The sequence below is a fragment of the Amphiprion ocellaris genome, chromosome 10 (assembly GCF_022539595.1).
Source record: "Amphiprion ocellaris isolate individual 3 ecotype Okinawa chromosome 10, ASM2253959v1, whole genome shotgun sequence".
Classification (NCBI taxonomy): domain Eukaryota; kingdom Metazoa; phylum Chordata; class Actinopteri; family Pomacentridae; genus Amphiprion; species Amphiprion ocellaris.
The window spans coordinates 21,605,740-21,617,777 of record NC_072775.1 but is presented as its reverse complement, the minus strand read 5'-3'; the positions used below and the strand labels follow the sequence as shown (position 1 = coordinate 21,617,777).

Below are 12,038 nucleotides of genomic sequence, written 5' to 3'. Positions count from 1 at the left end.
AAATTACAAACGTGTCTAAATATACAGAAATAAACAGGCTGGCCCTGACTTACTAGCTTGATAAGATTTTCTATTTTTTTTTAACCTCAAAAGGCCATATTTTAAAGGTTTTCTTATACATGAGGTAATGTTGCTTGGTTAATACATTTCTCGTGGGTGTTCGTTGACCAAGACACTTGTATTGGTTAATTCTAGTTATTTAATTTCAGCCTGTATACATTCTATTTTGTGTTGATTTACAATAGTCTCTTTAACACAAGACTGACCCATGAAAATTAGTCACAAATTTGATGTGACTTTGTTAAAAATCGTTCAAATATACAAACACAACACATTTAAACTCTGCATTATCGCTTTTATTTACTCGCTGCTGGAATTTTTCCATAAAGTTCTGTTTTGATTACCATATTTTTAAGGCTTGTCGAAATATCAGTCATTATTATGAAGGAATAAAACACACAAGCATGGCTTGGTTTTCATTACGACCAAACCTTTAGACAAACAGATACATAGAACCAATAAATATTATGTTGAACAGTGAAAGGAGACTAAACTGTTTCCTCAACTGAGTTTTCAGCGTTCAGCGTCACTTGAATCTGGACGGATGTTGTGGCTTTGTGCTCCACCTAGTGGACGAGACTCAACACTGCAACGAGACGTTCAAGACGTCACTGGCCGAGGTCACGTGAAGCTCACACTTCAAACAGCAGCGTTGAAAACAAGTGGACGCTTGGTTGTGTCTCATTCATAGTATGAAAGATAAATACAAATCACAAAAAATCTTGACTGAACCATTTTATTTTCTCGAGGACATTTATGAAGCCAGAAGAAAAGTCTGATTTTGTTAATATTATACACAATGTCAAAAACAATGAGTTATTTGCTGATCACCATCACGTCAACATAACGTACACACAGTACCATCTACAGTCACTGAAAGCCTGGGGTCCGGTACAGAGCCTGGGTCACCAAAGACCATGTCACTGCTTTGACACCTGACATCAAGACAATTCCCTTTCCCCATGTCAGGTTCAACGTTTACACTCTTTCAGAAGAAGTGTGGAGGAAAAATTACAAGATATGAGACGATTCACAATTAGCCGTGGTCTGTCATCTCTCTGGAATGATGCATCAAGAACTTCAGTGTTACTAATATGTTTCCATACATCACCACCAATCATCAGACTATATGTTGCAGTATTTTGACGTTTTCATTGGAGCCCACCTCCACTATAATTCTACTGGCTGCTGAAAGCCAAACGATTAGAAAATGAAGCAGAAAAACAGTCTGTATAACACATGTAAACACTGAAACCATCAGCTGACAAGAACAATGGTTCAACAATTTAATGATGGCTTTGTTGCGACGCTGCAGGAGTCCAACATCGGTTTCTACCCACACACATGAAGGAAACTTTAAGGAATGCTAGAAAATCATGCAAAAACACAGATGTGAATAGTTGACATTTTGACTCTATGTAGTCAAACGTTAACATGTACATTCAAAACAAGAGTTTAAAACAAAGCAATACAGATATTTGTGAAATTAAATTTTTGTGTAAATAAGGGTTTATTAAAAATCTGTATTTGTGATTATCTGTAATAGTCCACAGTTTTCACCCACATTTGGGAAACAGACCAGCTGAGATTTCCAAATAATCCGAGTCAGTGGATCACTGCATCTATAAAGAATTATTTTCCTGTAAACCCTCCAGTACAATGACGGTGAACAGTTACTACTGAGTAGATAGTAATACTCAATGGTAATGGTGGCAAAATAAATTCTCATTTCCTGTCAGTGTACATGTAAGGTTAAAGAAGGACAGAGCAGTTTTGACATTTAAGATTTCCTGTAAGTCAGTTTCACACTGAGGTTATTGTTGCTTCTGTGTAAACCTGTTGACTTCTGTTCACAACACTATGGGCAAAGGGTTTCTGCAAAGATTTCTTTTGGCTTCCTCTCAGCCAACACTATACAACCCTAACTTACATGGATATATCTATATAAAAACTACAGGATAATAACATCTTGGACAAACTGATCCTATATGGAGAGTTCTAATGAGCAATATCGTAGTGATTTAACATTTTCCACAGCTTAGGAAATGAATGCCACCTTTAGCGCACACATTCTGCTGGGATCGGTCTCCATTTGGCCTCCAAAAAACTATTCTGTGACTTTAGCAATGATTGTAGACTCCAAGACTCCAATTTGAACTTCAGAAAGGTACCATCACTATTACGATGTACTGTATTTGGGCCACTGTGTGGATTAAGGACCACTTGCTTATTAGCAAAGAAGAGATTTTTAAAAAAAATACACAAACTGACAGACCAGGCTACAAACACAATGATAAACAACCTCATGCTTCACAGGAAAAAGAAAAAAAAAAGAGATCACATGTCCAGCATACACACACACACGCACACACACTAATAATTTCAAATACTCTAGTGTTATTTTTAACTACCATTCAGCAAGAGTGGTGAGAAGAAAATGATGCCGTGGAAATGTGCCAACCCATATAAAGCTTTCCTTTAATTCAGAGAGTGAATCAATCCATGGGATGCAGCTGCAAGATGTCAGTATCTTAAAACTGCAGACTGGCTGGTGTTAGGAGACAAGCCTTCACCTACAGTCCTTTACAACATTTACATTTCTGCTTGTACTACTCATCCAGATAAATGCTTACACACATTTATATCATCTCATCAACAAAAAAATGCACAATAAAAGCACATTTTTTTCCTATCCAACATTCATGTTTTCCTCCAGACACAACAGTAGGGCATGCACGTACCACTCTTGAATGAATGATGGTCAAAAACAATACCGGGCAAATAGACATTTAAATAATTTACGATGTATTTACACAATAATCCATCTTATTATTCCAGCAGTGTATTTCTCTTCTCAGCATGTGAATGCATCTTCTAGTCACCCATCTTTACTTTCGACGTCTGAAGGAGAGAAAAAAAGAATTTTTAGCACAAACACAGCTAAAATCTCTACGTCTATGCAAGATACATCTAACTTGACCTTTTTGGAAATAATCATTTTTGTATTGGCGTTTTTCAGAGGTCTGTAATAATGGTCATCTGTTGTTGACTATTGTGACAGAGAACAGGGATAAATAGTTTCTTCCCCTGAGGGAAAACAAAAAAAAAAGCATGTCTCATTCACCTGCAGAATAGCTACAATGACACCAAACAGGCCGATTGCACTGCCAAAGATTTCCACAATCAGAATCTTCACGAAGAGACTGGGGTTCTGGGCGTCTGCCAAAGCAGCTCCGCTGCCCACAATACCAACGCAGATTCCACAGAAAAGGTTGGAAAAGCCCACAGTCAGACCAGCTCCAAACATGGAGTAACCTAAAAGAACAAGATAGTAATGAGTCAAAGATCATTATGACTAATCCACAGCGGAACTGCCTACAAAAATCAAGTTCCAAGTTAGATTTTCAAATGCGTCAGGAGCAAATATTAATATTTAATTTCAAAGTAAAATTTCTTGAATCTAGTTAAATCTCTTCTTTAAATGTGGTTTCTATACGCATTTACAGATAGTCAAAACTGATTTTATTTTGAAATGTATTGAGCCAGTATTACAATATTTATTGAAATTAAATGCAGCAAAAATGTTGGTATATTACAGGTATTGAAAGAAATGCATACCAGACAATACCAAAATGTCCACTTCGCATTAGAATTTCACACTACAACCTAACTTGTTTCCATCTAGAAGAGTGATTTACACATTTATAGGGCTGCAGCTATCGATTATTTTAGTAATTGAGTATTCTATTATTCTGGTGATTAATCGAGTAATCGGATTCCATGCTTGGCATTACAGCATCAAAAGCAAAAGTGAGTGCACTGTGCATCAGAAATAACCATCCTGGTGGAACATGGGCGGACATCTGCGATGTACTGTACATATATAGTATAGTACAGGTTTGTTTTATTTATATATATATATATATATATATATATATATATATATATATATATATATATATATATATATATATATATATATATATATATATAAAATAGTACAGGGGTATTGTACATATACAGTATAATACAGGGGTATTCAACTAAAACTCAAAGCCATGGGAGCCTCACATGTATTTAGTTGGTGATGCAGAAATCACAAATGTTTTTATGTTTGGTCCATTTAAACTGCTGATACTGCAGCTGATAGAACACAAATAAGAAAACTGATCTGTTTATTAGTATTTATTACAGAGAATATTCAATCAGTAACATTAGTTGCACTTTGATTTGGCCACAAATTAAAGTGATTTCCTTCATTATGAGACAGTGTCAGACCTACATGCACTTCAGTACAATATCATGCTTGAACATATGAAGTTTGATAGTTTTATTGTACAGCTGTCTGTTAGAATTAATCAGCTACATTGATTGATAAAATAAATACATTACACACGTTAAACAGTTTTCAACAGCATTCCCGTCTTACATCATTTCCGGTCGCTTTTTACAGTCATAAATTTGCATGTTCCTCATTGTTCTCCATGAAAACAACCTTATTCGGATCATTTCATTTTGTGAGGAAAGCCAGTCAAATGATCGTTAAATGCTCCTGTTTGTGTGACAAGTTTGAAGCAGGAAGTCTGAGTTAACAAAGAAAATTGAAAACAACCTTCTGCCTTCGTAGTTCAGCCTCTGATCTGTTAAATGCCGTAAACACCAGAAAAGCTGCGCTGGTTAAAATAGAAGCGTCCTGTCAAACTTAAAATCTCCTCAGCATTTACTAATTATAGGTTGAGGTCCGTATTGGATGAAGTCTGGGTCCGGATTCGGACCGCGATCCACCAGTTAGTGACCTGGGGTCCAGTATGTAGAGGATTAAAGCAAGCCCGATTCAGAGAATTTTGCCTCAAAGAATTTTAGTAATCGAATTACTCGAATAACTCGAGGAATCGCTTCAGCCCTACACATTTACACACACTGACTTAATGTGGGTAAAAATTTATCCCCAGTCCTTTAAAGTAGGTCTGAGCAAAATGATAATCACAATTATTCTAATCAATACTGAGTTCTAGATGATTATCATGGCTATTCGTCAGGACAAAATATGTTTTGTGCACTTTTACATTTAAACTGTGAACATCACAAACATGCGGTGCAGTTTTAAGTTTAAAAATGTATGATGAAGCGGAATGTTTTTTCTCTTACCAGCTTGGTAGTTCCTTGCCCCGATGGTCTCAGGGGTGTTTCCAGTGAAGTTCTATAAGATGAAAAATAGTTGTAAGAAAAACAACCATCCAATACTTGTTGGTAAATCGTATTTCGTTCTGTCCCTTATGACTCAAGCTTAATATTAATGTTGTGCCTCTCCTGTGCAGTTCTTACTTGCTCCCTTTACGACCAAATGAAGACAAAATATAAAATTGTTGTTTTCTTGACTAACAAAACTGAAAGAAATGCTTGTTACTTACCTCAGCCATGTTGGTGATGACAATAGCCATGATGATCCCATAAATCGCAACAGCTTCACAGAAGATGATGCTACAGGGAGACATAAAAAAGAGAAAAACAGTGTGAGAGAAAAGACGGATTACTACCAAGTCTCTGCAAAGTGCTGCTATGGACTTCTAGAAAAATATTGTGGGTTATTGTTGTTAGAGAGAACCAAAATTCATTTTTCTGACAGTTACTCAAAGATGCTAAAACATTACAAAATAGATGAGAGTTGCGCAGAAATTGTCTTAACTATTATGTATCTACCTGACCAAATTTTTAGTTTTGATTCGTGGAGCCTTAACACCACCACCAATGATGCTTGAGCCAGTGATGTAGATCCCCCTGGAAAACAAAATAAAAATATATGAAGTAAATAATGAGAAGCAAAGCTAAAAAGACTCAGATGATTTATTCTATTGCACAAAAGCTATTTACCTTTTACACCAAGTGTTAAAACATCTTCTGAGAACTAAACAGTTGTAAAAGCACCCAAAACATAGCAGTAACGTCACTCCACCTTATAAATAGATCCATTATAACCCAGCAAGTTATAAACACACTGTGGCAGCACATTTTTAATCTAACACATACAATGTCCAACAACACAAAAAGGAAGTGAGTATTATCGACAAAATGAAAGTCTCACTTCTTGTGAGAATTATGTAGTGCATACTGTCGTTATTGGTAGACAGCTCAAAAACCCATTTGAAATAATCTAGGTGGTCCAGCAATTCAATCTTCATATGATGCAGAACCATCAAAATAACATCTATAATATACAAATTTAAGCTCAAAATCATTACATGGCAGTGTAATGCCTAAATCAAACCCCTAACTCCCAATAAGTACTGTGCATAACTGAGGATACATGCGGTAACTCAGCTACTTTTCTCTCCATCCTTTAGTAAATTACAAATGTAAATTACACATTAGAACTATGTAACAAGGGCTGTCTTTTTCTGCTTCATAGGAAGTGATCACAATAACAACAGAATCATAAATAAGTTAAATAAAAAACGTACACAAATTGTTCATTCATTATAAGTCAGCTGAGATAGCATTGTAAAACCAAGGAAAGACAGATCAGTTATTTTGAGTGTAAATCTCATGAGCAAATGTCAGGTGTAAATCTGTAATCCACCTCCAATCTACCTGTAGATGAGATGATACAAACCGTTCAGTCTCTCACGCATCAAGCCCTCAACAGTAAAACAGCTGAACAGCACTATAAGCAGCATTCTGCTCTAGCCGGCCTTTATTTGCAGCTGTTCAGCAGATTCTGCATCTAAAGAAGTCATCTATGGAAGAGATCAGTCTCTTACTGTCTGGTAAACCTAGTGAATTCCATCCATTTGATCAAGCTTCTCTACATTTTTTCATTTATGCTTTTTATTCTTCCAAAAATTAAAAATGGAAATTATTCAACATGAGATCTGCTTCGTAGAAATCACAATTATTCACAATTTGAATTCAAAGCACATAATGAGATGAGACAGTTTCTAGATGGTGTTAAAGAAGATGGCTGATTTCGGTAATCTCTCTGCAAGGTCGTTTTCAGTACAGGTCACTAGTGTACATGAACCTCAGTCTGCAGACCTTCAGCTGTGGTCTTAATGGTGTGTTCAAGTTCAACTTTTACAGATGAAGTGAGGGTTCATGAGGCAATGAAGCTGTCAGGCTGTGTTAGTGGAAGCTGTTTGAAGTCAGCTTAGTTTGCCAAGGCCTGTCTGTTGCTAGGTGTAAAACATAAATAAATAAATAAAGCTCCTCAAAATGTGTGTTTTTGCATGAAAGTTCTACACTGGCATTACAGCTTATGATTCACCATTTAATTAGAGAACCTAAAAGGGAACACATCTTCACTCAATACATACTGAAAAGGTTTTCTGTATTTCTAACAGACAGATTTTCCAGTTCCACTTCTACACACTGTGTTCTTTTTTTTTTTACAAACGTTCAAGAGGAACTTCAAAAGGAAATTCTTACATAAAAGACTGTTGCATTTTAGGCCTTCAAGCACCACCGTCAACACCTGACACTGCTAAGCCCAACTTAATATTAAAATGCATTTTTTACTTGCAACTTACTTTTAGGTGACCATCAGTTAATGCAAGCGTATGCAGAATTATTACTCTGTCAATGAACGGCGGAGTTATGTGACGACTGGCACACGTTTGTCCATCTGTTTGTCTGTTAACAACATTACTCAAAAACAGACTAACAGATTTGGATGAAATTTTCAGGGAAGTTCAGAAATGAAACAAGGACCAAGTGATTAGATTTTGTCAGTGATGCGGCTTATAATCTGGATCCACTGACTTAAAGATTTCTGTATAACTGCGAGATAGCAGCATGACGTCACCAACTACGACTACAAGTGAACGCATGGAGCAGAGTACTGCGCTTTCTGAGTTCTTTTCTTGTTCTAATATGTATTAAAATACCTGACAGAGGACAGTTGTATGCACATTAGGCTGTGTTACTTGTGTGTTACTCACCAGGCAGCTCCTACCACAGAGAGAGAGATGGCCAAACCAATGCCCAGATTGGCCCACATAAAGGGAGAAGTCTCTGTAAGGAACCTGTGAGTAAAGAAGTACAGTGAATACTTCCAATATTTACAAGACCTTGTAAAAAAAAAAACATGTGCAAGGACAAAAATATGATTTCATTGTCTGTTTAAAATTCTAACTTTTCAGCAGTAGTCAGTGTTGAACTCAACAGTTCAAGACTCAAACAAATAACTGAGGCGCAAGCTGTAGGGTTATGCTCCAGGTGAGACATAAGCCATGTCTTGTTTTCCTAAATGGCGGTACAGTTCAAAACTCAATTCGCTGTCCAAGTTGCTTAATTTCAAGCAAATTCAGGTTTAACCACTGACAAGCTCATTGTTGTAAAAACCAGCGCCACAACACAAGGGAAGAATCCTGGCTACAGCATCATGTTCCCAAGAAAGAATTGGGTACAGATCAAATCCTAAATGACAGTTTCATTTACATCGCAGATTTGTTTTAGCAAGACAGACAGATCTAGGAAAATGCAGCCTTAAATTATTCACCCCAGCACAATATTTAAGTCAACGAGCATAATAAACAAACTATTGGTCTATAAATGTAGACTTTACTTAGCAACATGGTACAAATAAGTCTTAGAAAGCAAAGTGGCATATTTAGAATGCTTTAAATTCTAGGTGTAATAACAAAAACATGAAAACACATTATTGTGCAAACTATTATACTATCAAAGAGAAATGCAATCTCTGAATCTGGCACTGCAGTATACAGGCAACACTTAACAGTGGTGTGTAGTAGGCAGCCTGAAACTACCATATGTTGTAAGGCGCTGTATCCTTATTCTTACAATTGTGCAACCAGGGGAAAGTTGTTGCAGTTTTATTACTACAATAGGGTGTGTTTCGTGCTATAACTAAAACTCTGATCTGTTCTATTCTGGCATTATGGCTCCAAGTATCCAACTAAAATGGAGCACTGACTGTCAAATCTGCCAAAAATCGTAGTCAGTTGTCACCACCATCACAACAGTCATCTTTCTTCATCTGCAGGAAACAGCTTTGAGTCAAAACTACTTACCATGCCACATCAAAGCGGAATCCAAGGTCAAATATGGTATAGCAGATACCTGTGGAAACAGATAATTTTATTGTGAATGTGAAATACTTAATCTAGCAAGAGGTATATTTATACTAAAGCTTCGTGAATGAGCAAAACAGATCCGTTTATTTCAGACACTCCCACATTAATAAAACAGTTCCCAGATGTGAAACATAGTCACATTTGTGTGCTACAGTCTTGGAAAGAAGTTGTAGCTTCAGTGCGATACCTCACTCTCACGTGAAAACAGTTCCTGTTTGGAGCCGTTTAAAATCTGTCAGCTGAACGCACGACCAGCTAGCTAGCTAACGCTAGCTTAGCGAGCAGCCAACCAGCTAGTTTAGCTAAGCGTCATCAAATTACTTTCTATAGGAAGAAAAGCAGCCAAGCATCTTACAATAACTCTCACCAAAAAGTCTGACGCTAGTAAAGACAAATTGCAAACGCTACTGTCCAGCGTTTGAGTCTCTTCTATGATACGTGGTTAGCAACGAGCTAAATGACATTAGCTTCATTTAGCAAAGGCTAGCCATACGCTAACTTTAACGCAAAAAGAGGCCCCTTATTATAAATGTTAACGCATACGTTTAAAAAATATTCAGCAGTAATTCATGCTTTGGTGTCCAATTACTATCCAGCATCAATAAACTAATATTCAGGTGCAAATTAACCAACTAGTACAAGCTAGCAAGTCAAAGAGCCGCAACCGCTCTAGTCCCAAGATTTAGCCAGGTCCCCAGTGATAGCTGTCAAACGCAAAGAAATGCGCTTTGAAACGAAGCCACGACGTCTGACTGCACAATCAGTGAGGAGTAAGTCTAATTTATACATTATTTCATTCACTCATTGGAATATTCTGTATATTTTTAAGGGAAAAATAACCTTACCGACGATTAGTATGGTACTCCAGAAGGCCAAAGTGACCCCCGTATAAAGAATGGCGTGTCCGTTCATCATCCACTCTAGCAGCATTTATCCGGCGCTCTAACCTGCTGGACCAGCGAGGTCTACTTGGCTCAAATCAAAAATCTGATGCCAGTAAAGGTACGATAACGAAAGAATACTGTTCCAAGAAGCGCTATCAGTCGATGGAGGAGGAAGCGCATCAAAAGCAGAAGCAGGCTGATGTCAGCTGATCCAGCTTGACTAGCATGTGACCGAGGACCTGCCGGCTGCGTTCGGTTATATGTTCTCTTCACCTCACTGATCTCCTAATGACGACGATTTAACGAAAATTTAATTTATTAATCACCTGCGACAGCGAAATACACCTACGTAGGACATATATTCACAGTATACACAGACTAAAAACGTATGAAACAGATCTTATTCTATGAGTCACATATACTGTTACGGAATGCGTCCCAGAAAGCTGCGTTCCACATCAGAGACATCTGCAGCTTCCGTACTGGCTGCCAGATGTCACTGTTGTACCAGCAGCTTATCAGTGAAGCTGAAAAAACTAGAATCTACTGAGTAGAGAATTTGTTTTCTCTGCTGGTTAAATCCACATGAAACGTTTAAATTTTCATGTGCAAACACTAATCTCAATTTTCCACCCAGCAAATACATCATTTGGAAAAAACAATACATGGGTCATCCCTGAACTGGAGAACATCAAATATTAAATAAACTATGTACAAAGTACTAAAACCTGCAGTTGTGTAAATTTACTTGTCTTGAGACCAAAAAAGTGTGGAGTTCCCCCTAAAATGCCATTTTTCTCTTGTCCCACCCTACTGATGACCAAATTGAATCTCAAATAAAATCATTAAAATTAAATTTAAATCTCCTTTTTTTGGTATTATTTTTCATTGATGTCTCATAATTGTGGAGAAACAGTTCTTAATCAACATAATATTTTTAATAATAATTATTATGCATGGAACATGAGTCCCACAACAACCCTGTTAGCAAAAACTTTTTATCAGGTAGACGAAGAAGAAAAGAGTGAATCACACAATACGTTGGACTTAACATCATCAAACAGCTTTCCTAAAGAAAGGGTAGAGCAAAGAAGGTATGTCCTCTCTTCTATTTTTCATATTTTCATAACATTGTCAGTCTTGATTGAATCTCTCACTCTACCTCATGCAACCCTGTTATGCATATTATCAGGATAATTTGCTTATTTCTTTACTGTTTTCCATCAGTAAGTTTGTCCTCTTGGTCAGCAGTAACAGCTAGCTAAATATCTATCTTCTACTCCTGAGATAAAAGCTACCATAAGCATGGATTAGCAACCCTGCTACTATGATTAGAGTAGGGTTAGCAAACAAGAAATAAAACACGGAATAAAAAATGGTACCACTGATGTGTAAGCTGAGCCAGTCAAGCCTTTGATAGTTTATTACCTATTATTGATGAATATATAGCAGAAAATTGTAAAAGAGAAGGTTTATTTTTCAGAAATTTTGAAGCCCAAATGTCCTATAATTCTGTAATGACATACATCCATACTAAAACAAGTCACTTTTTTATCAACCAAACAAAGACAATGAATGGAGTTCACTTGTGTTAGAGCTGTCATTGTAGATTATTTTTGTTCTTTATTTTGTGATGACATTGATGCTAATATTTCTGAATGTATAAATATGTGCTGCTTGTTTTTCAGTTTAAATACAGCAGCACATCCAAATGCAGCATACAGATCCATCCATCCACCCATCAATTTTCTTCACCTTATCCAGGATCAAGGGTTATTTCAGATGTGCCTCTCCTCGGCAATGCTTGATGGGTCTTCCTGGTAATCATAAGGAGTTCCCAGGCTAGATGACATATGTAATCCCTCCAGCGAGCTCTTGGTCGATCCCAGGGTCTCCCAGTTTGATGTTCCTGGAAAACCTCTAAAGAAAGGCACCAACGACGCATCTTAAACAGATGCTTGAACCATCTCAGCTGGCTCCTTTTGACACAAAGGTGCAACGGCCC

The 12,038-nt window shown here is 37.0% G+C and overlaps 1 protein-coding gene across 1 annotated transcript; it reads right to left on the bottom strand.

Moving 5' to 3' along the window:
• Positions 1-782: 782 nt before the first annotated feature.
• atp6v0b (ATPase H+ transporting V0 subunit b) lies at positions 783-10,326 on the bottom strand. The gene is made up of 8 exons (XM_023296588.3): positions 9,995-10,326; positions 9,087-9,135; positions 7,995-8,078; positions 5,761-5,838; positions 5,472-5,541; positions 5,209-5,260; positions 3,185-3,375; positions 783-2,961 (listed from the first exon to the last, which is right to left on the bottom strand). The coding sequence occupies exons 1-8, from the start codon at positions 10,077-10,079 to the stop codon at positions 2,935-2,937; spliced, it is 636 nt and encodes a 211-aa protein (XP_023152356.1). The 5' UTR covers positions 10,080-10,326; the 3' UTR covers positions 783-2,934.
• Positions 10,327-12,038: the final 1,712 nt, after the last annotated feature.